This window comes from Cervus elaphus, chromosome 20 (assembly GCF_910594005.1).
Source record: "Cervus elaphus chromosome 20, mCerEla1.1, whole genome shotgun sequence".
Classification (NCBI taxonomy): Eukaryota; Metazoa; Chordata; class Mammalia; order Artiodactyla; family Cervidae; genus Cervus; species Cervus elaphus.
In genome coordinates, this window is record NC_057834.1 from 128,110,539 (window position 1) to 128,138,237 (window position 27,699).

The following is a 27,699-nucleotide window of genomic DNA, read 5'->3' on the forward strand; positions in this document are numbered from 1 at the left end:
TCTCATAATGTCCACTGTCACTTTATTTATTTATGCTGTGTGGCATGCGGGATCTTAGTTCCCTGACCAGGGATTGAACCCATGCCCCCTTTAATTGGGAGCACAGAGTCTGAACCCCTGGACTGCCAGGGAAGCCCCATCACTTCCCTAGTTTGGGTTCTTCTCACCTCTGTCTTGGACAGTTGTCCCCCTTCGCTTAACCTCTACTACCCCTTCTGTTCGCTTACCCTTCCAGGCTATCTTCCACAGGCTTCCAGAATGATCTCTTGTAAACCCTTCATCTGGTTGTATTACTATCTTGGTTAAAACCAAGATATCTTGGCTCCCTGTTGTTCTGTTCCTCTACTTCATAGCTAAACTTAGGAGGCTTCACTCATTTTTCTAGATTCTTTTTCCAGTTTCTTACCTACTGAGGTGTGTTTGTGGTCTCCGGGACCAGTGTTCTCATTCATCTCTGCATGTAGTTCTCAAGGTGTTACCTCTTCTGGAATGCCCATCTCTTCCAGTTTGTCTAAGGAACACTTTTTCAGTTAATCCCTAAAAAAACAGACCAATAGGCAAAACAAAACACATCCTCAGTTCAGACAGAATGCCTCAGTTTCCAAGCCTTCACTGAGTCCAGTCTTTCTGAGAAGGATTAGGTTTCCCTTTTTTATGCTTCCCAAGCACCGTGGGTGTGTACACTGTCCAACTCAGCACAGTCTATAATCATTTGTGCACATGTGCCTCCTTAAAGTGACCCTCCTTAAAAAGAAAGCTTTTTGTCTTGTTCTCCTTTTTATCTGTGGTATCTAGCCTGTTGTCTGGGATATAGGAGTTCATTAACTGTTGAATGAATACCAGTGGTGTGGCGAGAGCAGTAGACTAAAGCTCGGAGAATGATGAGGGCTAAAGGAGGAAGGTGTTCGCTAAAGCTGAAGAATAGGCAGAACTAGCACCCTGATACGTATAGCGTCGGGACATTGACAGAGTCTTTTCCAGATGCTTTATCTCATTTTGTCCTCCTCACAAGCACAATGAGACAGCAGGGCATTCAGTTCTGCTGTGTAGAAATAAAGAACCTTTAGTTCAGAGACTTGGAAAGACCTGCTCAAAGTCCTGAACCTAAGCGCCAGTATTCGTTTTTCTCTGGCCAAGGCTGTGATGCTTCCCCTTCCCCAGGAGAGAGAAAGGGAAGGTTTGGAAGATGAGAGAGAAGCTTTGGGCTGAACCTATATGTCGAGGTTAAAGAAAAGGAGTGAGTGACTCGGGGAAGAAGATAAAGAGCCCCACGGAATTGCTTTGTGGTGTAGGACACGTTTTTCAGAAGGAGAGGGCATTGGTGAGAAATTTTTTTCAAATACTAAAGGATAATTGGGAAGGAGGAAAGAATTTGACCACCAGCAAGTTGAAGAGCATGGTTTCGTCCAGTGAAGGCACCTTGCCGAGTGGTTCCACAGGCACTGAGGGAAGTGGAGGCTCCTGTGGATGGCACACTTTCCCGGAAGGGTGGTGAGGGACGGAGACCAAGAGGATGGCAGTTTGAGAAATGCCATACTACCAAATATTCCCAGAAATGCATGATACTTTTGTTTTCATTTTGTAGATATGAAATTAGAGAAGAGACTATGCTGGTATATAACTGAACTAGTACACTTATGACTGAGTGTATACATTTCAGATTGTTGTAAACTCAGTTTTATATTGGTTAGTTCTCATCAGGTTACAGGCCCAGAGGACAGGATGTCGAGTCCAACCTTAAAGTCAGATTATATTTGAGTGTGGGTGAGTGTAGTAGTATCTGCCCATCCTTAGCGGGTGGGTGTTGAGTGGACACCGGTCTCGTTTTCATTTAGAGTGTTTGACTACCTCTGCCTTGTCTCTGCCCATCGCTCTCATCATTTGCTGCCCCGGTGTAATTTGCTCAGCAGGCACATTTCCCCACTCGTGTTAGACGGTGCTTTCTGTGTCGACGATGGAAGCCTGTGTATCTCGCCTGCCTCTCCCGAGAGCCATGCTCTGGGGGGAGTTAGGCCCTGGGCAGCTCCGTTGTCCCGCTGACGAGGTGTCCTCCGTCTGCCAGGTAAAGCGGTACCAGTGCACGTTTGAGGGCTGCCCCCGCACCTACAGCACGGCAGGCAACCTGCGCACCCACCAGAAGACCCACCGAGGGGAGTACACCTTCGTCTGCAATCAGGAGGGCTGCGGCAAGGCCTTCCTCACCTCCTACAGCCTCAGGATCCACGTGCGGGTGCACACGAAGGAGAAGCCATTTGAGTGTGACGTGCAGGGCTGTGAGAAGGCGTTCAACACGCTGTACAGGTCAGCCGCCCCCCACCCCCAGCTCCGCCGGCCTCCCAGCCCGGCTCTGCCGTGACCACGGCGCTCCCCTGCGCGGGGCAGACGTTCACGTGCAGGGCGTTAAAGAGGGCAGCCACATTCAGCTGCTGACAGTTCCACAGAGCAGCTGTTACTTAAACATGGACACCTCCTGGGTCGGTTACAGTCAGAGAAGCTTTGTGTCTGGATTCGTATCTCCTGGAATGACATCCCGGCCTGAGTACTTTAGTAGTTGGTATGGAATAATATCTCCTGTTGGCTCAGGAGCTTGGTATTAAGGATTCTTTGATTTCCTTCCCAGCCTCAACTTGAAGATTAACTTTTTTCTACCCCCAAGAAGTGGGGAGTGGACTGCTCATTATCTATTTCTCTTTTCTACTGTTTATATCAGGAGACTTATATTAGTCTTCAGCATTGGCTGTCACAGAGCAAACATAGTAATAGCTAACACTGGCGGGCTCCAGTCCATAGGGTCGCAAAGAGTCGGACACAGCTGAGTACATGAACCTAAAAAGCACTCACTGTGTGCTAGGCAGTGTTCCCGTGTGCTGCAAAGGGAGTGGACGCACAGAGAGCTTTTGTAACTGGGTCAAGATCCCCCTCCAGTAGGGGAGACCAGAATTTGAATCCCAGGCAGCCCGGCTTCAGGGTCACACTCAACACCACTCTGCTGTATAATTCTTTGAATTTCTCTTTGAGCCCAAAATGTTGATATTAGTGTATTATGACTGTAGAATTCTTATGTACTTGACCTTGATGCACATTAAGCTGACATGGGAAAGCTCTGGCGTGCATTATGACAGAGGGGATTTCTGTGGGGTATCTTGCAGGCTGAAAGCACATCAGAGGCTTCACACAGGGAAGACGTTTAACTGTGAATCTGAAGGCTGCAGCAAGTACTTCACCACACTCAGTGATCTGAGGAAGCACATTCGAACCCATACAGGAGAAAAGCCATTTCGGTGGGTCTTGCTGTTTTCTATTTATCACTGACCGGGTTTCAAGGAGGTGTCTTGAGGTACTCTAGTAATTTTCAGAATGGGAAGGAAATTCCCTTTGCTCGTTCTTTGGGCAGTGTTTGCTCTCCCCAGGATAGCTGTGAACGACTGCAGACTGAAGGAGGGGTGATGGGGTCCAAGAGCGTCCCTGCCGGCTCTGTGGATGGTGGCTTCTCTGCCTCATTCTTTGCCTTGACTTTCACAAAGCGTTGATTGAAACTCAGTCATCAGTACTAGAGAAATGCTAAGATGTAGGCCCTCCTCCTGAGAACCTTAGTCTGCTCTGGTGGAAGAGAACCACAAGTAACCAGACAGTGTGAGACTGAGAGGCCCAGCACAGGGCAAGGCTGCCTACCTAAGGAGAGGTGAGGGGGAGAGGATGAGGGGAAAGATACTCAGGCTAGTGGTGCAAGTGTTGTTGCTGTTTTTTTTAATCACTTGTTTGGTTGTTGCTTTGTAATATGTCATGTGTGCATACAAACATATAGGAGCATCTTTTTAAAAAATTAATTAATTTATGTTAATTGGAGGTTAATTACTCTACAGTATTATAGTGGTTTTTGCTATACATTGATATGAATCAGCCATGGGTGTACATGTGTTCCCCATCCTGAACTCCCCCTCCCACCTCCCTCCCCATCCCATCCCTCAGGGTCATCCCAGTGCACCAGCCCTGAGCACCCTGTCTCATACATCAAACCTGGACTGGGGATCTATTTCACATATGGTAATATACATGTTTCAGTGCTTTTCTCTCAAATCATCCCACCCTCGCCTTCTCCCACAGAGTCCAAAAGTCTGTTCTTTACATCTGTGTCTCTTTTGCTGTCTCGCATGTAGGGTCATCATTACCATCTTTATAAATTCCATATATATGCATTAATATACCATATTGGTGTTTTTCTTTCTGACTTACTTCACTCTGTATAATAGACTCCAGTTTCATCCACCTCATTAGAACTGATTCAAATGCATTCTTTTTAATAGCTGAGTAATATTCCACTGTGTATATGTACCACAGCTTTCTTATCCATTCATCTGCTGATGGACATCTAGGTTGCTTCCATGTCCTGGCTATTGTAAACAGTGCTAGGAGCATCCATTTTTATCTATAGATTTCCATATATATATATATATATATATATATATATATATATGAACACATATATATTTAATTGATACATGTATAAATATAAGCTTGAAGGAAGGAGTTGTATCATCTACTTTCTCCTGTGCTCACAGCATATAGCGTGGTTCTGGGCATTCAGCAGGGATTGAAAAACAACTTTGGAGTTATTATATGATGTTTTTAACAAGGTAATCAGTTTGTAAGGATTTGTCCTAAGTATAACATAGATATATTACTGAAACTGTCTATAAACATGTCTCTGAATTTAGGCAGGAGGGATTGCTGTTACATTCATGGCATTAAATATGCTGCCTTTCTATTCTCAAATCACTCATCTCATTAGGATACCTAAAAATTGGAAAGTCTTCAGGGACCAACTCTTAAACACCAATTAAATGGAAATGTGTTTTTAAGAATTACAGATACGTTTCTGAGTCATGGCCCCTCTAAAGGCAAGAATATTTAGATCCTAGTTGGTTACTCTCCAGCTGCTGTGAAGCTTGGGTTGCTTTTTTCCCCATAGGGCTGTCAAGGGGTTTCTGATTTCTATTCAATTACACGTGTTTTTGTCATGATTAAAACCGCTAATTTTTCTTGAATGTTAGATGGGGCTTTAGACACAATGATTTTATGTACTTAAAAAGTAAAATGCTTTAGAGAAGCTTTCTATTTAAAGAAATAAAATATTTTGGCTTATAAGTATATGCATTCATTCATGTAAATAGTGACCGAATGCCTGCTATGTGCAAGAACTACAGCAAGTATGAAGAACTACGTGGACCCTGCCCTCAGAGGAATTGCAATCTAGGAGAAGAGATAACAGATGTATGCACACAGAGATAAAATCAGATTGGGAATGACAGGTGCCATAAAAGTAGCATGTAGGTAAATGCCCTTGGAGTCCTAAGGAGGGAAATATTACCTCTGGTTTTAGTTATCAAGAAAGTAAAAGAGAAAAGTTCTCTGAAGATGACAGATAATTACATTGTAGCTAGTGTATTCTGACTGATTTTGCTCTAGTGTTGTATTTCTGGCCCTGAGCCTATGTGAAAGCCTCTGTACCCATCACTGGTATTCCTTATGTTTCATTTGCCATAGTAGATTTTCCATATGCGTTCTCATTGTCAATAGAATTCTGTTGTGTCATTCATCAAAAGAGTTTTATTGTTCGGGCTTTCAGCATGTGCCTTACCTGTAGGACAAGAAACACGTTTCCTGGGCCAGCCTCTCCCTCTGATCCCAGATCTGTCGCCTTACTTTTCAGGGACCTGTCATCATTCCCATCTGTAAAACCCGTTTTGTCAGTCTGATCATAGTGTTCTGAGCAGTTTTAATTTAAGTTTGTATTTACAAGAGACATTGAAGATAAAGGTCTATTAGCTAATGACTGCTATCCTCTCTGCTTAAACAACTTCCTTAGGTGTGATCATGATGGCTGTGGAAAAGCATTTGCAGCAAGCCACCACCTTAAAACTCACGTCCGTACACATACAGGTGAGTTTAGGCTAATTTTTGTCTTTTAACCTTCGTTGAGCCAGTAAATACATGTGTTTCCATTGAGACCTGTACAGCTTTGTGGAGAGAGCAAGTCTAATCAGTTGGCCTTCACCTATAATGTTTGAGTTCCTCTCAGATGTTAAAAAGGATCTAAAGGCTGGACTCAGGAGCTTAACCTTAAGAAATAAAACCAATACAGAGATACTCAGTAAAGAATCTGAGGGGGGAAAAAAGAAACTAGTCTTCTCTTTCCACTTCCTAGGAGCAGGCCATTCTCAGTGCTTTACTCTGCGTTAAATTTTAGGACTGAGATGATTAACTTGTGGCTAATTGATCCAGTGTATTACTTGAACCCTCATTAGCATATTTACTTCCCTATGTTAGGGGAAAGTAGATGTCTCAATCCAGTGAAATGATTTTATGGTGAAATTAACACCTCTTTTCATTCTTGCAGGTGAAAGACCCTTTTTCTGCCCCAGTAATGGCTGTGAGAAAACATTCAGCACTCAATACAGTCTCAAAAGTCACATGAAAGGTCACGATAACAAAGGAAACTCATACAGTGCACTTCTAAATCACAATGGATCAGAGGTGTGGAGTGTTTTGTCTCTCGTTTTGATCTGGGCACCATAGAACAGTGACAGTTGTTTGTGTCTCAGAAGGTTAAAATGCCTTCTCTCTAAGTCTGTTAGCGAGAGAGAAGGAATCAGTGTCAAGATCTATGTCTTTGTGAGGGGGTGGCAGAAGCCAGAAGTTTCACCAGGCTCCCTGTGCGTTAGCCCCTGATTGGGCTCCTCCTCCCCTCCGTCAGGTCTGGTGGAAGAGGTGTCTTGGAACCAGAGGTCTCAGAATGGCTACCAAAGGGTTGGCCAGGTGCTCTCAAAGGGTGTTATTTTCCCATTCATGTTGTGTAAAATGATACATTTGAACTTGAGTTTGGGACACAATTTAATGATTTGCTTCACCCTTCCATTAATCCATCGCTGGAGAACCAGGTGGAGTCCGGGGCAGGGGGGGTCCCCTGCCCTTTAGAATTGTCTGCGGACTTAAAGGTTCGATAGCCACTGCCTTTAAGGCACTGACCCACAGATAGGCCTCTGCAGAGGTTTAGGTGGTTCTGTCTGGTTTTTACCAAGCCCTTTCCTCTGCGGCTTCTTTCCAGAGAGATCCTGGGATACATTTACTGTTTCTACTTCTGATATGGTATTGGGCACTTACCTTATGTCTTTTGCACCCAAAAAGTGAGAACTGTTATTATTTTACTAGTTTATAAATAAAGTGGAAGCTCACTGACCCCCTTTAGAATAACAAGGTTCTTAAAGTATGTAATATGGTTTTGATTTGGGGAGAGACAGCATGATTCTGTAGTTTCTGATTTTTAAACAGCAAGTGAAGTGAAGTTGCTCAGTTGTGTGCGATTCTTTGCGACCCCATGGACTGTAGCCTATCAGGCTCCTCTGTCCATGGGATTTTCCAGGCAAGGGTACTGGAGTGGGTTGCCATTTCCTTCTCCAGGTGCAAAGGATCCCTTTAAATGGACTCTTCCCCCTGTATCTTATTGGTAATAATAACTAATATTTACTGAATGTTTATGCCAAGTACTGTGCCAAGTTTTCTTCGTGAATTATCCTGCTTACAAGAGGTCAGTATTATTCCCATACCACTGATAGAGAAACCCGAGGTAAGGAGAAATAAATAACTTGCCTGAGTATCCAAAGCTTGTAATTAGCGCCCCTTAGGCAGACCGTCTGATTCCAGAGCCTGGTTCTTGACCCCCACATCATAGGAGGCAAAGCAGCATTGGTTATGAAGAGTCTGAATTGACATCCAGGCTCCACCACTAGTCACATGACCTTAGGCAAGTGGCTTCTTTGTGCCTCAGTCTCACTGTAAAACCAGATGAAAACACTAAGATTTGAGAGTCTTTGTCTACAAAGCTGCATTTATGAGGTCATGATCAGTTTTCTCGGTTTGGTAACAATCACAGTTTCTCACCAATAGCTCCTACGCGTTGGAGGTCCCAGTGCACAGGGTCCAGACTTCACATCTCTTGGCTGACTGTTAGCTCCCCAGTGAAGGGAATCTGCTCTAGTCTTAGGCTTTCAAAGCCATCAAGATTGCCTTTGAGTCCTGAATTTTTATCTCTAGCCCAGATTTCTTCCTGAACTTTATACATGTATTCAACCTCCTACTCGATGTCTCCACCCAGCTGTCACCTACGTTTCCCAGTCCTGACGCGTCCAGCCTGTTCCTCCTGCAGTCTTCCACATCTTAGTAAATGGCACCTCTGTTTTTCTAGTGGCACAGGCCAAAAATACTGTAGTCATTCTTGACTCCTCTTTTCTCCCCCTCATTCCACACACCCACCAGCATCTATTGGTTCCATCTTTCTAGAATCTGATCTGATTACTTCATTCAAGCCCTTGTCATTGTTTGGCCTGGATTCTTGCAATGACCTGCTTGCTAAGTGGTTTTCTTAGCACCTTTCCCCTCTCTTCTCCCCACTGATACTCCACCCTGATCTTCCTAAACAATGAGGCAAATCCTGTCTGTTTTCAGTAGCTTCTTGTATCACTTAAGGCAGCAGTCAGAATCTTTACAGTGGCCCAGAAAGTCCTAGACACTCTGGCCTGGTCACTTCTCTCTTCATTTACCTCACTTCATTTCACTTGAGCCGTACCATCCACCTTGTGGTTCCTTGAACTGGGGAAGCCCACCTTGCCTCCAGGCTTTTGTGCACACTGCGCCCTGTGTGTGAATCGCTTTCCCCACATGTGTGCCTGGCCCATGTCTTCTTCAGTATCTGCCCTAAGGCCACATTATCTAAGAGTCCCTTCCTAATCTGATGAAAGAGCATCTCTTACCCTGGCCTTCCCCATTCCCCTTACTGTCTTGTATACTGTGTATTTATTTGGTTTTTTGTCTTGCCCCCTCCCCACACTGACTGTAAGCTCTCTGGTGGCAGGGGCTTTATTATTGTATCCCTGGGCCTGGAACAGGGCTTAATACATATTAGATGCTCAGTGAGTATTTGTTAAATACATGCACGAATCGGAACATATGATGCATGAGGTAAAGTAGGGCGACCACATAAAGTATGTGAATCACAACTGGCATTCTAGGAATCCAGAATTCTGAGTTAGCCCAGACACCCGTATCGGAATAGTAACCCCTCAGTACCACTCTTAAGTGACAGTCTCTGAGATGCCCATTTTGGGGACATAGTGAAGTAATGGAAGAAAGATGGACTTCCAGTCAGAAGCACTGGGTCTGTGTTATGTTAATTAGCAGTTAATTATGTTAATTGGACCATTCCCTGCTAATCTTAGCATTAATTTTCTCATACTTAAAATGGAAATGTGGAATAATAATACAGAGGATTATATGAATAGTAAATGAAGTCATGTAAAATTGCCTTGTCAATGATAGACCAATTTCGCAAATATTATTGATTTCATGTTATTATAGCTTTTGTTACTCTGGAGCCTGAGTCATGAGATAATTCTTAAACTCTACTAACTATGTTTAAGAACGTAAACGATTTCTTAAGAATATCAGGATTTTAAAAATTGAAGTGATTCATGTAGCCTTTGTTTTGAATGGTTTTTTATTCTCTAGACGTTTGGAATCTTAGGGACGCTGTAATCAAGTGTTTTATTACATAATAGAATACAGTAAATCCCAATTTTTTGTCATTTAGAATTTTTTTTTTCTTTCACAGGATACAAATCACTCACTTTGTCTGAGGAATTTAAGCCTTCTGTCCACAGATTCTGAATTTCAAGAAAATTCTAATACAGTAAGTGTACCTGTGAAACAGATGTTATTAAAATAAGTACAAGAATTGAGCCTCCCTTTGGTGGGAAAATTGAGTGAGGCCAGTCTTGGAAGTTTTTCAGATTGAGTTGTGTTCAATTACTAACCACTTAGGGTGTTTTGATTTTGCTTCCTGATAAGAGCTCTCATTGGAGAGGTTGTTCTCTCTGACGCATCGTGCCTTTTAACCCAGATCACTCACTTGATAACCTCCTGCACCAGAAAATAACTTTCTTTGTTTATTTAGCAAATATTTATTGAGTGCCTACTCCAGTTGGGCAGAGTGCTGGTACTGAGCTGGTAGTGGTGAGGAAGTAAGTGTGGTCTGTCCTTGAGTAGCTTAAAATTCATCCACTGTAAGGGAGAGCCAGGATTCCAGTTTGCAGACTCCTTAAGCCCTGTCAGTCTGAGCTGAGTCAGTGCTTCCCTGTCTCTGCGCACACCGCACAGGGGTTCTGAAGGGGGCCACGTCTACAGGCCCACTGCTCGGAGACAAACCCAGTGTCTCTTGACCTGCTTGCTGTGGTTCTCTCTGCCATCCCCGGGGTTCCATGCTGTGTCTTGCAGACCACTGAATCAGTCCTGAGCTTGTGCTCCTTCAGGAAGATCCATGAGCTTTACTGGGTCACTGACACTGCTGGTTAAGTATGCATTTTTGGTTGTTTTTCTCTGGTAGATAAATAGAGCTTAGGTTAGATTTTCTGTGAGTATATGCATAATAAATAGGAGGAATCAATGTGCTGGGAGGTATTTGAACAGTCTTTCTACAGTGTAGGCTCTTGGGCTTCACCCAATCCTACTGAGTCAATCTCCTCTGGGAGAGGTGTCTGACACTGCACAATTTTATATTAGCACACCAGGGCCTGGGTTCTCCTGGTAATGGCAGAATTGCTCTTATCAGACCAGCCCTCCCACAGAAAACAACTGTATATGCTGGGCAAAATATGAAAACAACTACTTGAAGGCACCAGAGAGCAACCCAAACAGGCAGAGGTAACATTTGAACATTGAAGGGGCCACTTGGAAGATGGCAGTGGCACAGGATGGGTCTTCAGGCTTTATGGCTTATCCATCTCAAAGCAAGCCCAGCTGATACCAAACAAGATGGCTCAGGCTCAGTAAACGCTCACTCTTACTGGAGTGACTACCCAGAGGACAGAGTTCAGGGCTACTGCAGCACCTGGAGAGTTGCAGGCGATGACCTGGAAAGGAGGAAACACACAGGTTGAGTCCCAAGTTCTGTGTATGAGCTGTGTCCAAACCTCTAGTTGACCCCTGAACTGTGGGTGTGTGGGGCAGACCCCAAGCAGTCCAGCTGAGGCTAAAGAGCTGGATGAAGATGCCAGCTGCCATCCATTGCAGGGAGGACAGAGTTTGGAGTTTAGAGCATAGCCAAGTCCCTGGAATGTTACAGCAAACAACCAAACACTCTTCCAGGAAGTGTAACAGAATCCTGAGTCTCTGCAGCGTATCATTTGCAAATGTCCAGGGTTATCCAAAATTAGTAAACATCAGACATAGGAGAACATTACCTCTACTCAAGAGAAGAGGTCATTTATGGACCACAGAGACTGACCCCAAGATGAGCCAGATGATAGAATTAGTGGGCAGGCATTTATAAGTAGCTCTTAAAATGCTCAAGCATATTAAGGATTACTTGTAATGATTTAATAAATAGGAACTCTTAGCAGAGAAATAGAAACTATAAAAAAATGTGCCAAATGGGAATTCTGGAACTGAAAATATATCAAAATTTAAAAATTCACCAAATGGGCTTAACAGCAGACTGGAAATAACAGAAGAAAGAATCAGTTGAATTGAAGAGAGATCAATAGATATTAACCAATCTGAAGGACACCCCCCCCCCACACCCCCGCCAAAAAAAAAGCACTTTGTATGATTGTTTGGCATATTCACATTTCATAGCTGATGCTTTAAGAGTACTGGGCCAAGATTGCCCTCTAAACCACATAGTGTAAGATTTCTGGGTGTAATGTCTCCTTAATATCAGAGATCTTGGGAAATGGTTGAGGTATCCACTCCCTGACTGGGACTTGACACATGACTGAGGAGCTTTCTGGAGCCCTGAGGTCACCAGGTAAGGAACCATATGAGGGGACATTGAGTGAAGTCACTCAGTCATGTCCGACTCTTTGTGACCCCATGGACTGTAGCCTACCAAGCTCCTCTGTCCATGGGATTCTCCAGGCAAGAATACTGGAGTGGGTTGCCATTTCCTTCTCCAGGGTATCTTCCCGACCCAGGGATCAAACCCTGGTCTCCCGCATTGTAGGCAGACGCTTTAACCTCTGAGCCACCAGGGAAGCCCCTGAGGGAACATTGAGTACTTGTGAAAAAGGAAAGCTTTTTCTATCCATAATTTACATCAGCAAGAGAGAGGCCTGTTTTTCTCCCTTGGGATCAAATTATATGTTGTGTCCTTGTCCTCTAGCGTTTAGTCTTTCAGACTAAGGCCAAAGTTCCTTGAATAGGATGGATTTTGCCTTGCTTGCTTTAAAGAAATGATAATGAGTTGTTGAAATTAAATGATATATTTTTATGAGATCATCATTTTCCAGGTTCCTGGGCAGCCTGCAGGTTTCTGTGTGTCCTAGGTGTGAATTTGGGCTGAAGCTCTGAGGAGCGGCCCACTGGGCCTGTTGGGCCCTGAGCCTCAGGATCCATCCTGTTCCCAGACAGCTCAGTGTTCTCATGTCTCTGCTCCAGGCCCCAGAGGCTCAACCTGTTCTCTCCTCACTTGGGGTGGTGGTTGCCACTCACTCTGCCCCCAGGGTTATTGCCCTGAAGCCTGGCAGTGGCTGAGTCAGTCCCGTTGGCACTTACCTTTTTTAATTAAAAAAAAAACCAACCTTTTTATGGAGGTATAATATACATACAGAAAAGTACACCCGTCATAAATGTACAGCTTGATGAATCATCACAGTTCATCATATTCCTGTAACTGTTGCCGGAGGGAGAGTGTGGGGCACAAGAGGATGGTCACATCTGAGTCCCTGGGACGGCCACCAAGTGTAGGTTCTTGGCTTTGTGCAGGAAAGAATTCAAGAGTGAGCCATAGTAGAGTGAAAGAAGGTCTGTTCAGGGTGGAAACACTCGGTATACAAGAATGTGGGCCATCTCGGAAGGTAAGAGAGGCCCAAGAGGCAGCAGGGTATGGAGCTGTCAGAATTTATAGGGGTGGGTAATTACATAGGCTAATGAGTAGGAGGAGTATTCCAGCTATCTTGGGGAAAGGGTGGGGATTTCCAGGAATTGGGCCACTGCCCACTGTTTGACCTTTACAGAAGACGACTCATGGCCATTTTGGACCTAGTTGCTTCTAATCACTTTATATTGTGTCCTCAGGCCATGCCACTGGGCTTCCCTGGTGTCTTAGCAGGGAAGAATTCGCCTGGGAATGCAGGAGACACAGGTTCCATCCGTGGGTCAGGAAGATCCTCTGGAGAAGGAAATGGCAACCCACTCCAGTATTCTTGCCTGGGAAATCCCATGGACAGAGGAGCCTGGTGGGCTACAGTCCACGGGGTTGCAAAAGAGTTGGACACAACTGAGCAACTAAACAACAACAGGCCATGCCATTCTTTTAAAGGTTGTGCCCTGCCCCCTTCCTGTAACCAGCACGCAAATCAACAGATAGAACATTCCCAACAACCTAGAAATGGCAACCCACTCCAGTATTCTTGCCTGAAAAATCCCATGGATGGAGAAGCCTGGTAGGCTACAGTCCAGGGGGTCGCAAAGAGTCAGACACGACTAAGCGACCCCACTTTCACTTTCAACAACCTAGAAACCCCCCTCAGGTCCCTTAAGGATCCTGGCTTCTTACTACCTAAGTTGAATTTTGCCTGTTTTTATGTTTTCTATAATTCGAATGTGGCCTATACTCATTTGTCCTGGCTTCTTTCTTGCAACATTTTGTTTGAGGAATTAGTCCATGTTGTTGCATATATAGATTATTTGTTCTCATTGTTGAACAGTTACTACACTAAGTGAATATAAGAGTATGTTCTGTCTCCTGCCCTTGGGCATTTGGAAAGTTTCTAGTTAGGAGCCGTTACAGTAGTACTGCTGTGAAAATGTGATTCTTATACATCATCTTCTGAAGTCACACAGACTCATTCCTTTTAAACAGTGTTATTCCTGTAATGATTCATAAACAAGTAGAACAAAAAATAACAGTCATGAAGAAATTGCAAAGCTTGCGGCTTAGTGGTAGTTGTTAGCTCACTATTTTTCAAACTGGGTGGTGCATCTTTATTGGGTTATAAAATAGTGGTTTATAATTAACATTTTGAGGACAGCAATAGAATAGAAAATATAGAAGACATTGCAGATCATAAGGACAGGCTCTGTTGCATAGACTTTTGTTTCAGTTATACATTCATATGTATGTAATATATTTTATAAATTATATATAATATAAATTATTATATATACCCACTCCTGGAGAAGGGAATGGCACCCCACTCCAATACTCTTGCCTGGAAAATCCCATGGACGGAGGAGCCTGGTAGGCTGCAGTCCACGGGGTCGCTAAGAGTCAGGTACGACTGAGCAACTTCACTTTCACTTTTCACTTTCATGCACTGGAGAAGGAAATGGCAACCCACGCCAGTGTTCTTGCCTGGAGAATCTCAGGGACGGGGGAGTCTGCTGGGCTGCTGTCTATGGGGTTGCACAGAGTCGGACACGACTGAAGTGACTTAGCAGCAGCAGCATATACCCACTCCAGTATTCTTGGACTTCCCTGGTGGCTCAGATGGTAAAGAATCTGCCTGCAGTGCGGGAGACCTGGGTTTGATCCCTGGCTTGGGAAGATCCCCTGGAGAAGGGAATGGCTACCCACTCCAGTATTCTGGCCTGGAGAATTCCATGGACAGAGGAGCCTGGCAGGCTACAGCCCATGGGGTAGCAGAGAGTTGGACATGACTGAGTGACTTTCACTTTCATAAATTATTATAAACTATATAATTTCCTACTTTGTGTCATGATGAAAAGTTTCAAGGCATTTTCTTGGCCTGTGATTCCTAACTCCCTCTGGACTAGAGGCTGGAAGCCTTACATAGGTTTCTGCCTTCGTGTTACAAAGAATACAAACAAACTTTTTGGCCAGCCCTATATCACACTGGTCGTCAGCTTCACTGAACTTCTTGGAATCTTGCTTTTGTCACTCTTGCTCTACAAAATGCGAAGTGGAGGTGGACCATAGAGAAAAGAATTACTCTTTTTCCCCTTCGCCTAAATAAACTAAAGGGAAGCCTAGAGGTGGTCATTTTATTTGGTGCCTGGCAGGAGTCAAGCCCTTAGGGCACTAGGTGTTTCGGTTTTTCATAGCTTTTCAAAATGCCTCTGACCTTTTCTTAACTGTAAGTTAGAAAGAAATGACTTGGAATGACAGTGGTGAGGATAAGGCCATTATTATTGTCTGTTATTATAAGTTTCTTTTTATTGTTTGATTCACCACCATGTGTACATATTAGAATATTATAGATGTTATATAATAACCTTGAAAGATATTCACAATATATTATTATTATTATTACATGAGAAAAGCAAATTCCAAGTAATAGATATTATACAACACCACTTTTATGTAGGATTTTCTCTTTCAGAGCAGGGATCAGCAAACTTTTTTTTTGGTAAAGGGCCAGATAGATAATTTCAGCTTTGTGGCCAATACATTCTCTGCACAACTCCTCAGCTCTGCCATTGCAGTGCAGAAGCTATAGAGATAATTCAAAAGTGAACCAGAATGCCTATTCCAGTACAACTTTATTTGCAGAAGCAGGCATTCAGCCAGCAAGTCAGTTTGCCAACTCCTGCCTTAGAGTGTTTGAAGACCCAGCTCTTCAGTGTCTGGGGCTTAAGGGAGTAAATGTCACCTTAGGAGAAGAGAAATTATAAACAGGAAGCAGAGCCAAAGATGCTTCTCGTCCTGCCGCTCTGTGCTGTCTCGTGGTGCAGACCTGCTTTTGGATGGCGCGCCTCATGCGTTTGTCTCTGTCTCTGACACAGGGCCAGAATCTCAGCACTCTCTCACCAGCAATCATTTTTGGACCAATGTTCCAGAAGTCAGATGATCCGGCAATTCAGGAAGATCCTCAACAGACAGGTTTGTTACACAGACTCTCTTCCTGCTCCGATCTCTGCACTGGGAAGGAGAATTCACACTGTTGACACAGTAGATGTCAAGCAGAGTGATATATTTCAGGTTCTTTGAATGAAGTGTACTTTCATTGAGGGATCAGAGAAGGATGGGCTTTTTTTTTTTTTTTTCCCTCTGCTTCCCTCATCAAGGGTTTACTTGAGGATCTACTTTTCCTGGACCCTCAAATGAATAGGGTCCCCTTTTCCAACAGCTTTCGTTGGTTTCAAAAAGTGAGAGGAGTCATGAACACTTCTGATGTGATTCCCCATTCATGAGTGGGCAGAATCCACAAGCCAAAATTCAGATATGTAGATCAAACTGTGTTTAAATGAAAATATGTCCCTGAAGCTTCACAGTAGTTAGAAAGTGTGTTCAGTGGTCATATGCCAAGAAAAGAATATCTAATCTCTTTTCCACAAAAGCCACAGGACACATTTTTTTTATGGTTAGACCCATATGGGTCTTCACGTTTAGAAAGTGAGGTTGATCGTGAAGCCTGGTCCTTTGACCAGAGGGGTCATTACATGAAAAGCAGAGAGCCAGCCTGTCTGCAGTGAAGGAATCGACCCTGACAGACTTCAGCTGTCTTTGGTGTAGCCCATAGAGACTGTGTTTTTGTGGCTTATATAAGGGTTGGAATGTGTGTCTATATTTCTATTTCTTTCTCTTGCCAGCTGCCTTGATTGAAAGTTTTAATGGTGATGCGGAGTCAGTCAGTGATGTTCCGCCATCCACAAGACATTCAGCATCTTTATCTCTTCCACTTATACTGCAGCCTGGCATCTCCGAGCCACCTCAGTCTCTACTACCAGCCTCAGCACCGTCTGCTCCTCTGCCTGCTCCCTCCCTAGGAACTGGTTCCCAGCAAGCTGCATTTGGCAACCCCCCTGCTCTCTTACAACCTCCAGAAGTGCCTGTTGCCCACAGCACGCAGTTTGCTGCTAATCATCAAGAGTTTCTTCCGCACCTCCAGGCACCGCAGCCCGTCGTGCCAGGACTCTCTGTTGTTGCTGGGGCCTTGGCGTCAGCAGCGGCAGTGGCGTCAGCCATGGCAGCACCACCCCAACCACAAAGTACTACTGAGCCCCTGCCAGCCATGGTCCAGACTCTGCCCCTGGATGCCAACTCTGTCCTAACTAGCAATCCCACTATAACCATCACCCCGACTCCCAGCACGGCTATCCTGCAGCCCAGCCTAGTCATGGGAGAGCAGAACTTACAGTGGATACTAAATGGTGCCACCAGCACACCGCAAACTCAAGAACAAATTGTAAGTATGATGTGGAAAGGGATCCAGTGGGGTGAAGTATATTTCTGTGACATGTTCTGTGACATGGGTGACATGTTCAGAGGCCTTTACTTCAAAAAAGGAAAACGGCTGTCATTTCTATCCTGAAACACATCATTCTACCAGTCATTTCCCCCATAATCAGTGTAAATCTGGGAATGTTGCATTCAATACTTATAATAGAGGGCCAGAGAAACAATTTTCAAATTTACCTAGGTATTTCAGCCGCGGTCTGATTCTGTCAACTCCGACAGGATAGCCCAAGAACAATCTCCAAGGCAGAGTCCAGCCTAGGCTGAGGGACTGATGGGACCTCATTAGATGGAAACAGACCGCAGTGGCCAAGTCAGAAGTAATCTGTGCTCCCATAGTCCATCGTAGGGCCATATTCTACCCAAGTGTGTGGTCTCCTTGGCTAAGGAAATGATGTGGTTGTTCAGCTGAGTATATTTTGAGGGCCTGCTCGATACCAGGTACCACACAGGATACTGTTGGAAATCTGGAAAAGTGAAAAGAACATGATTTCTTTTTGATAAAAACTTATATTCTAGTTAAAGAGGCTAAAATGCCTAAAAGAAAGTTAATGCTACCAGTAGATAAAGTGTCAAATAATAAAAATAATGGTAATAAAAAATAACAATGGCTGTGACTTATTGAGCCCTTACTATATGTATGGGCTTCCTATGCTAACTAACTTATTAAAATTGAGGATCTAACGTGCCAGTCATTACCTTAGGTACCTTATTTTTAGATTATACATATTTTTTAGGTTTTATCGAATAGACAGTAAGAACTTCCATACACTTCCTGCTCCCTGTCCACCCCCAGCCTAGTTTCCCTCATTATTGACAACTGATATCAATGTGGTCTCTCTATTGTAAGTGAATTATTATTGATAAATAGTTATTAACATCTCTGTATGTTTGTATCTCTAGATGTGTCACTCCCCGTGCTAAGTATTTTAATCACAAAAATCCTAGGAAGTAGATATGATTTTATCAGTGGAGAGCTGAGACCCAGAGAAGTTAAGTGATTAGTCCAAGGTCACAAGGCTTATAAATGGCAAAGCCTAGACAGACCAGTCCCAGAATCCATGCTCCTGATTGCTACCTTGTGCTGCCAGATGAGGGGTTCAGAGACTAGAGGCTTGTCGGGTGGCCATACAGGTCAGGTGAGACTTCTTGAGGTGTGAGTAGGAATTATGTGGAGGAGAGGTCTCACTAAGTAGGAGTAGGTCTGGGTGGATGTATGATGCTGTCAGACAAACTGCAAACGTAGGTTAGAGCTAAATGGTAAGAGCACTCAAACTCCATAAATGGGACGGATGCCAGCCACCTCTGGAGGCACCCTAGTTCCAGTTTCAGATGGCCAGCATCCCTGGAACGGTCTCTTCAGCATTATGATCCAATCTGCCTCCAGGTAGTTGGGTTTTTTGGTTATTATTATTGTTTTCATTATTTAAAATTATTTTCAGGGGCTTCTCAGGCAGTCCAGTGGTGAAGGCTCTGCACTTTGACCGCAAAGGGCAGCCAAGCCTTGCTTGGGGAACTAAGATCCCGCAGGCTACACGACACGGCCAAAACAGAAATTTTTTTCCCATTATTTTTACTGTTCTTATATTTGCTGATGGCTGTATACAGAAAATGATCCTACTATCTCATATGTGATAATGGCATTTTTTCTTTTTTCTTCTAGTTTTATTGAGATATAATTGATAGAGTATAAGTTTGAGGCATACAGCATAATACTTTGCCACAAGTTTAGTGAGCATCCATCATCACGTGATAGATACAAAATTAAAGATACAGAAAAAAATGTTTGTGTGTGGGAACTTTCAGGATTGACTGTTTAGAGAGCTTTCCTATGTAACCTACAGCCGTGTTAATCTGCTAATCGTGTCCATCACACGGTGCGCTGTGCCCCTAGTACTTTATCTCCTAACTGGAGGTCTGGCTCTGCGGCTGCTTTCATCCAATTCCCCCTCTCCCCTCCCCACCCCTGCCTCCTGTAAGCACAAACTGATCTTTCAGTGAGTCTGTTTGCTTGTTTTGAAGTACCACAGACCTGCCTCTGTTCCTGTTAAGACAACATAGTGATATTTCTGTACATTTCAAAATGATCACCATGATGAGTAGTCACCATATGTGACACCACGACATATGTCACCATCCAGAGATTTACACACTTATTGACTATATCCCCCACACTGTACATTTCATACCCATGACACATGTGTTTTGCAAGCGGACTTTCATAGTTCTTAACCTCCCTCGCCTGTTTCTCTCCTCCCCTCTGGCATCCACATGCCTCCTCTTTCCGGATCTGTGCTGCCCTGGGGAACCGCATGGAGCAGCTGCTGCTTTTTCCATCCAGCTCGTTTCCGTGTGGGCTTCCCCGGTGGCTCAGACAGTAGAGAATCCGCCTCAGTGTGGGAGACCTGGATTCAGTCCCTGGGTCGGGAAGATCCCCGGCAGGAGGGCATGGCAGCCCACTCCAGTATTCTTCCCTGGAGAATCCCCATGGACAGAGGCTGCAGTCCGTAGGGTCGCAGAGAGTCGGGCATGACTGAAGTGACTAAGCACGTGCACATTTTCATGTATTTGTTTGTGAGTCTCACCCTCCATGATTGTTTTATGATGTCTCCCCTATGACTTAGCCAGAAGCGTTCATACTCCTCCTAGACTCATCCCAGAGGCACTTTTATTTTCCTTAAAAGGACGAAAGATAAAGCCCTTTTTAATATGACTTGGAGAAAGCAAAAACCCTATAGCCAATTGAATAAGAAGTGTACTAAAGTGAAGGGTGATTTCTGGGCACAACTTGATGGTCCTACTTAGTAATCATATATACAGCTAGTGTTTGCTGAATCCCCATGGTGTGCCCCAGGCTTCACATGCATCATCTCATTTCATCCTTTTGGGGCCTTTGGGAGAGTCTTTGGATTGTCATCCCAGTTTTTACAGGTGAGGAAACCAAGACTAAGAGGTTAAATTACTTGCCTGACATCAACAACTAGTAAATGACCAAGCCTGAACTTGAATCCTGGTGTGGCTGAGTCCAGGGCCCCCCCTTGGGCACCACCCTGTGCAGCTTATACCATACTGCCCAGGGCCTTCATAGGTCTTCTGCCTGTGAGAGGACGTCTTGGCCTTTCCTTAGCCTGCAGCTTAGTCCTCAAGGGGTAAAAAGAACTTTGGGAGTCAGCAGGGAGTAGGGAGCTTAGAGGGGAAGCTAGCCCTCGGGCTCCCCCTGAGAAGACCGTCCACTTGAGAAAAGCAACCTTGGAGGAGCCTTTGTGCACATAGAACCTACTGGAATTAAGCAGCTGGGAGACAGCCAAGAAGTAGGGGACAAAAACAGCTACATTGTTAGCACTGAATGTCCAGCAGTGTGGTGACCTCATGTCAGAGCACAAACAAAACATCGCTCAGGGCAAAAATCCCTAAACACTGAGGGTTTTCTGTCCTCTTGGATGACTGTTACAGCTGGGGAGGCGTCATGTCCTTGGGGATCTATCATATTTGAGTAGCCATAAATGTGATTTTTTTTTCCCCCAGCAGCAAGCATCTAAAGTTGAGAAGGTGTTTTTTACCACTGCAGTACCAGTAGCCAGTAGCACAGGTATGTAATTCTGTGTTAGCTTTAAATGGAAGTCAACTCTCTGGGCCCCCTGAGGCACAGTTAGTTAATCTTGCTTTGCCCTGGATTTTTTTTTTTTTTAATTAAATTTATCGTGTATTATTTTTCTATTAGAATATTTCATATTCTTACAGCTATTGAAAGTTACTGCACTTACAGCATAAATACCACATTTAACATTCTTTAACTAGTAATGGTTCTTTCCCTTTTACATGTAGTCTTTAATGTAGCCAGAAAAAAGTCTGAATCACAGTTAATGCTAAAGAGAGAAGTTATTAATTCACTGGACTCTTTTCTAATTACAGTAATGAAGAAATAGCATCTGGGTCAGAAACTCCTATAAAGCTAAAGGGTCCTATTTCTCAAACACTTTATTTTATACATTAAAAAAACTCAGGCTCTGAAAGATGAAACGAGTCCCCCAAAGGCATCAGTGAGTTTGTGGCAGAGCCAAAGCACTAGTTCAGACAGGCCTCGCCCCCCACCTGTTCTCTTGCCCCGTGGTCTCTAGGTCTTTCGAGACACATGAACCCTGTCTGAATTCAGAGTGTGCTTGTGCACAACAGATATATTCAAGAGAGAAGGAAGTGTGCACAAGTGTGTCAGAGACCATGGCTGCAAAGTTGAGCAGGATGTCCTAAAGGAGGTCAGAGCCTCTGGGGCAGGCAGGGCTAAACGGTACAGTGTGGACTGGCTCTTAATGCCCTTGGGCCAGCCCTAAGGTATAAGCCTGCTGCAAACACTGCCTGGAAGCACTGGGAGAGGAGGGGAATGAACTCAGAGATGAGTTAAGTTCTCCAGAAGAATTGAGGCAGGACGAGCTCTTGAGCCCAGAGCTTTGAGGAACGTGCAGAGAGAGAGAGGCATCCACTGGGGCTGGTATGGCGGGTGCCTGGGAGAGTGGCCAGAGATGAAGCTAGGAGAATAGGGTGCATTTAGATGGTGTGTGGCTTTTCTGTCGTGGAGGGGATGGGGAGTGTCAGGGGCTTCTTACTTGAGGAAGAATGCGGTCCAGTTTAAAGCAGAACAAAACCCGTGGCATCCAAGCCTTCCCTTCCCTCTGCCTCCACGGGGCTCCGCTAGTCTCACACCCTCCTGCCCTGCCCTTGCCCCGTGGCTCCGTGAAGAGCAGTCTCTCTCGCCTCTCTCGCAGGGAGCGCGGTTCAGCAGATCGGCCTCAGTGTTCCTGTGATCATCATCAAACAAGAGGAGGCCTGTCAGTGTCAGTGCGCGTGCCGGGACTCTGCCAAGGAGCGGGCGGCCAGCAGGAGGAAGGGCTGTCCTTCCCCGCCCCCTCCCACGCTGAGCGCCCAGCCTCCTGACGGGCCCAGCCTGAAGCTGCCCCCACAGACTTTCTCCCCACCCCCGATCCCCCTGTCCTCCTCGTCTGCTGCTGCCCCTCCCTGTGAGCAAAGCAGACAGGCGGTGACTCCTTCAGACCCGCAGACAGAGCCGCTCCGTGCCATAGATATGTCAGAGTTTCTGTCCCTCCAGAGCCTGGACACCACTTCCAATCTGATTCCCATTGAAGCACTACTGCAGGAGGAGGAAGAGATGGGCCTGACCAGCAGCTTCTCCAAGTGAAAGGCCCGCTTGTGCTCCCCTCCTGGCACAGGCCAAGCAGGAAGCAGGAGGTGTGTGATGCCTGACATCGTGGGGGTCAGCAATTTGAAGGATGAAGAAATCTACTGTTTGAAATCCTCACCTTTCAGACGTATTTTCTTTATTCCTATCCCAGGAGCATCCATTTTTAATGAACTGATCTTTGGAAAAAACAAAACAAAAACACAAAAAAAAGCTAAGTTATAAATGAACTGTTTGGCTGCACTGTATGTCACTTTTGCTTATTGTCATGTGAACTTGGAAATTAAGGTTACTCGTATGCATAAAAATTCTAAATGAAAGGGTGTGGTTTCCATCAATCTGATGCTGCCCATCACCTGCACTGGGGGTCTTTGTAGTCTGGGCAGTGGAGTTCAGTGTGTTGGATGTTGCGGTGCCCTGTGTGTCTTTTGAGGCTGAAGCTTGCTTGCGAGGCCAGACCCTCACTCCATCCAAGAGGCAAGTGGCAAACGCAGGTCAGACGGCTGTGAGCTGGACAGGGACTGGGCGAGGTGGTTTTGTGGTCTGTGGTTGGTGATGGTGGAGTTGAGGGTGACTATGGCTGATGTCACCCTGCAGCCAGCGGCATCACAAACGGGCATCCAAAATCCTGGTCCGAGTCTGTGGGGACTGTCCGCTTCCACGGGAGCCCTAGGCAAGTTGTTGACTGCTCTCTGTCCGCGACACCTGTGCAGAGCAGGCTCTATCAACGTGATCATACTCTTTGCTCTGGGTTCTCTCTTCTCTCTCTCTCTGCTGGTTGCCAGGGCTTGCAGATCACAGTGATGAATTTTTCTTGGGGAACATCCCTGTTTTGTCCAGAGTGGACATGTGGTTTATGGCCAGTTGATGGCTGGTGGTCTGCCTTCCCTGAATGGTATCTTCTTCCTCGGAGCAGAAGAGCTGCATTTTGCTGATCAGGAGAAGGTGCGGCTTGATGGGAGTGATGTTTGGTGGCATGTCATCGGCAGGTTCTGGGTTCCAGCCAGGGTTTTGGTTGCCCCTCCGCCCCCAATCTCTGCCTGTCACCCCTCTGGATTTTGCATACAGCCTAGTACAGTGCAAAGAAGGATGTGACTTGCTCGGCTTAGTCATATGATTTCTAAACAAAAAAAAGAAAAAAGAAAAAAAAAAACACAAAGCGATGATCTTCTACTCAGGGTAAAACAAAAAGTTCCCCTTCCACCAAAAAGCCTGAAATGTTGCAATAAGTTATCTCATTTGGAATGTTTCATTAAGTTGTGTTATAGGGAAAAAAATTTTTTTATTTCTGTGTAGAATTATATCCATCTCTCTGCCTTTGGCTCCGAATCAGTCATTGCCTCTTAAAATATAAAATACAATCCACACTAAAATGGAAAGTTTCTCTTAACTGGCTATATTAATGTAGTCACGAGTGCTCCCCACACTCACTGAACTCAGAAACTAGGTACGGCCCAAGGTCTAACGAGGTCTCTGCCTCCCAAGGGCCTCGTCCCTGCCACACACAGGGCTGCCCTACTGAGTCAACGACGTCGGGCAGAAAGCAGCTGTAATTTTGCCTTCCTTTTTCACTCCCTAAGGTGACGAGATCTGCATTTGTCACTGTCCTGTTCCCTGCACCATTTCTCAGGGCCAGCTAAGACATTATCTAGAGTAATCATTTACTGGGAGCCAGGGGCCCTGCCTTTAACAGGATGTTCAGGGACAGATTCGGATGAGAGGGCAGAGGTGGTAACTGTGACTGCCGAAGAGAAGTGGGCTTAACTACAAGCAGCTGGTGGTGTCTCTCTCCTGGAGTCTAGTCAGGAGAATCCGTTTCTTTTTTGACCCTCTGCATTCTCCTGTCCAAAAGGCTGGTGGGTTCTGGGTGACCACTGACCTCAGCAGAAGTTGATAAGGCAGGAGGAGGCTTGTGTTACCACAGTGGGTTCGTCTCCCTGGGAAATAGCTGCTGAATATGGGTTGTCCTTGGCTGTCGCTAGGCCTTGAGCTCATGGGAAGCTTTGCGGTAGGTCCCTGGCTGTTTTCTCCACACCTTCTGAGAGAGAGCAGCACGGTGGGGTCCCAAGTGACCTCCCCCTGCGCCCACCCTAGGCTCACCTGAGATGTGGCTCCTGGGAGCTGAGGTGGAAAACAGGAGCCCGGTGAAAGCCGTCGGAAGTGCCCGTGGTTGAAATATTGCTTCCCCACTGCTGCGCTTGTGTTGGGTCTGCTCAGGTCAGTGACTTTTCTGCTCTCCTAAGGTTGAGGGTGATAAAGAAGCCGAGTTTTAGGCTGACAGATTTTTCTAGTTGAAGTATCCGCCTTTTGAGGGTGACCAGAGATTACAGGGGGGCCTTTGAAAACATCAGGGATGTGCTTAAAATGCTAGTGAGTGTTTGTGAAGAGCAGGTTTACTCCACAGGGTAGGCAGTCTCTTATTTCCTTCCTCTTCTGGCACTCTTCCCTGCCCTACCCCACTTCTGTCAGCCTGGTCTCTAGTGCCAAAGGCCTTGGAGAAGAGAGGGCCACTGAAAATGGAGCCACAAAGAGCCTTCATGAAGAGTGGTTTTCAAACCCAGGAACGATCCTAGGGTGAAGCTAGGGAAGGTGTGCAGACTTCCAGCAGGTAAAATCATGCCTTTTTTCTTCCCATGGTAACCTTAATCATATTCCCCTGTAGACTGAGACTTCCGGCTCCCACTGGCATCTCCAGTTAGACTGCCCCTTTACAGGGTGCTAGTCAGCCTGGGGAATTTGGAGGTTTGTGGGCTTGGCAGGTGGCCACAAACTTTGGCCAGTACCACCAAATTGCCTTAGTGAATTTGGCCCTTCCCAGGTAGGTGAGGGAGGCATCGAGGGAAAGTGACCCTACCTTTCCTGGCAGTTTGGCCAGCCTCACGGGGGCATCAGTAGTTTGATGACAGGAATTGGTGTCACTCATTGAATCCCACCCCGCCCCACCCCGCCCCACCCCCCTTTAGAAGGAGATCATGGTACAAAGCCCAGGAGGGGCCTTAAGGTGTGAAGACTGCTCTGGATAGAAGCAAGGAACTTCTTTCCACCGTCTCTGGAGAGTTAATAGACTGGAGAGTTTTACTTTCAGGGTCAAGGCAGCAGACTGATGGGGATAATGGGCGGGTGGGTTTTTCTGACAGATTTTGTATAATGCTGAATGTGTCCAAAGGGACGGGTTTGCAGAACCTCATATTGGTATATTAAAGAAATAATTTTTAAAAAAAGCACTTTAGGTTATTTTAACTCAATTGCTGCAATTTCTTTTGTGTGTGTATATATATATACATATATATACTTTCCACAAAGTTTTATTTTTTGCTCAGAAAAAAAGTTAAATTGAGGTGTGACAAGAAAAGCACTTACCTTGGTGCAATATGTGTAGCTTGACGGTCGTTGTCCCATGTGACCCTGGCCTGGCCGCGTTTTTCCATTCTATCAGCCCTGTGCTATGAGGCTGTCCATAGGGAAACACTATTATGCATTCTCAGCAACTGCTCAATCTATGCAAGCCTTCCCTGTGTGCCCAAGGGCACCCCCTCAGGCTCTCTGAAGAACTGCTGCGGGTCCTGTTTTTTTCTGCTGACTGTTGAGGCCCTTTTTCATCACTTCTGCTTGGCCCTTTGCCATCTTTCCCCCCTTCACCATTACACAGTGATGCCTGAAAGGAAGAAACCGGTTGTTCCTAGGTAGACACCTGGCACTTTCTAGACTTTTACATTTGTAATCAGGTCCATTGTCCTTAATCTAAAGACTTCTCCAGAGTCACTGAAATCATGGATTTGTGGAACTGCAACAATATTGCTAATGAGTTTACAGTTTTCCTACACCACCAATCAGAAATATGTTTGGGGAAGCGTGGTGGGGGTCACAGGGGTACAACCCGCCATCCTGTCGGCTCTTTAAGCAAAAGCCTCCAGCCCTCATTGAATCCAGTAAACAAAGCTGTTAATAATCTGCTTTATGAACTTTCTTCCTTCCATCTCACTCCTCTCCCCCTCCCATTTTATCTTCAGTTTTCAGGCTACTAACGAATAGAGAAGTTTTAAAACATACTTCAGCCAAAGCAGAAAGATTTACATAGATCATATGCAAATAGTTCTGCTATGACATAGATCAGAAATTGACCATTCCTAAATATTGGGGAGGGGAGAGGCAACAAAACTGAACTAAGCATATTTCTGATTGGTCATCAGTTTAGCCTCTTTTCTCTTGCATATGTTGGGAGGCAAGAGAAGGGGTCCCATTTTCTTCTCACACCTTTTGGGGAAGCTGATGATCACTGTTTGGGCATTTCTGTTACTCCTGTTCAAGAGAGGGCTTCTCAGTCTGCACTGAAAAATGCAAATTAAACTGGATCTTTATGTCAATGTGTACATAGTACAAGCTTTTTTTACTGGAAGCAAAGTTTAAAACCACACACTGCCCTTTTGGTGGTGTGCTTGCTGGGCCCCAAATTGGGTGATGATGTCATGTCACTTTCTCAGCTCAATGCAGTTTCTACTCTTTTTCTTACGGGGAAATTTTTCATAAAATCTTTTCTTCACCAAACCCAGGGGTGTTTTCTGCAATATCCTTGTTATCCTCATAGTGGTGCCAAGTCCAAGAGGCCTCTCTTGCCCTTTCCCCCTGTGTCCTCAGGCCTCCCCAGGGCACTGTTTGACTCAACAGTCTACATCCTTTGTTGTGTTTTGGAGAATATGGGGGTGGGAGGTCGGAGTTCAAGGTGGCTGTTCTCTTTCCCTGTAAACTCCTAGTCCCTGTTTGGGGAAGGTGGCTGGAAACAGGGTTTTGCTGAATCTCTGGCTCAGATTTTCTGGCCAGGAGAGGCAAGACCCACGACAACCTTTTTTTGACACACACTAGTCATTGGCCAGAGGTCTTGGTTGAAAGTTCTTTAAAATCCCAAATAGTTTTATTTGGATTATGTAAAAGCCTACCAAATTTATTTGTGAAACATGGGAACAACGGACTTCCACTGAGCGATATGAAAACGTTACAGGTTCAGTACTTCCAAAGGAAGAAACCTCTAAACCCAAAAAAGAATAAATATGAATTTGTATTTTTGAAGAATGTGAAATAATGGTGTTTGCTTAATTGCTCATTTTGTATAAACTTAATATTGTACTTTAAAATATCTGCTAAGAAGTGAAAATTTAACTTTTTGGAATTGAAAAAAGCAATATTAAATACTAATGAAATCCTAATTAAATGCTTATTTAAATCTGGTAGTATCTGTGGCGTTTCTTCCCAACCCTACCCATGG

General features: G+C 45.0%; 1 protein-coding gene and 1 long non-coding RNA gene across 3 annotated transcripts in view; one reads left to right on the plus strand and one right to left on the minus strand.

Moving 5' to 3' along the window:
- Positions 1-27,661, plus strand: part of MTF1 (metal regulatory transcription factor 1) — a 42,404-nt gene extending 14,743 nt beyond the window's left edge. Inside the window, exons 3-11 of one of the 2 annotated variants that reach the window (XM_043876040.1) lie at positions 2,063-2,301; positions 3,150-3,281; positions 5,867-5,940; positions 6,398-6,534; positions 9,665-9,742; positions 15,796-15,892; positions 16,603-17,198; positions 20,774-20,837; positions 22,009-27,661. In XM_043876040.1, coding sequence (XP_043731975.1) covers positions 2,063-2,301; positions 3,150-3,281; positions 5,867-5,940; positions 6,398-6,534; positions 9,665-9,742; positions 15,796-15,892; positions 16,603-17,198; positions 20,774-20,837; positions 22,009-22,439 — 1,848 coding nt within the window. In that variant the 3' untranslated portion in view covers positions 22,440-27,661. The remainder of the gene's footprint in view (positions 1-2,062; positions 2,302-3,149; positions 3,282-5,866; positions 5,941-6,397; positions 6,535-9,664; positions 9,743-15,795; positions 15,893-16,602; positions 17,199-20,773; positions 20,838-22,008) is intronic. The other variant, XM_043876041.1, reaches the window with a different exon arrangement.
- On the minus strand, positions 15,785-22,012 carry LOC122676609. Its single transcript, XR_006335619.1, has 3 exons — positions 21,850-22,012; positions 17,429-17,715; positions 15,785-15,931 (listed from the first exon to the last, which is right to left on the minus strand). It is a non-coding gene; the product is annotated as an uncharacterized LOC122676609 (long non-coding RNA).
- Positions 27,662-27,699: the final 38 nt, after the last annotated feature.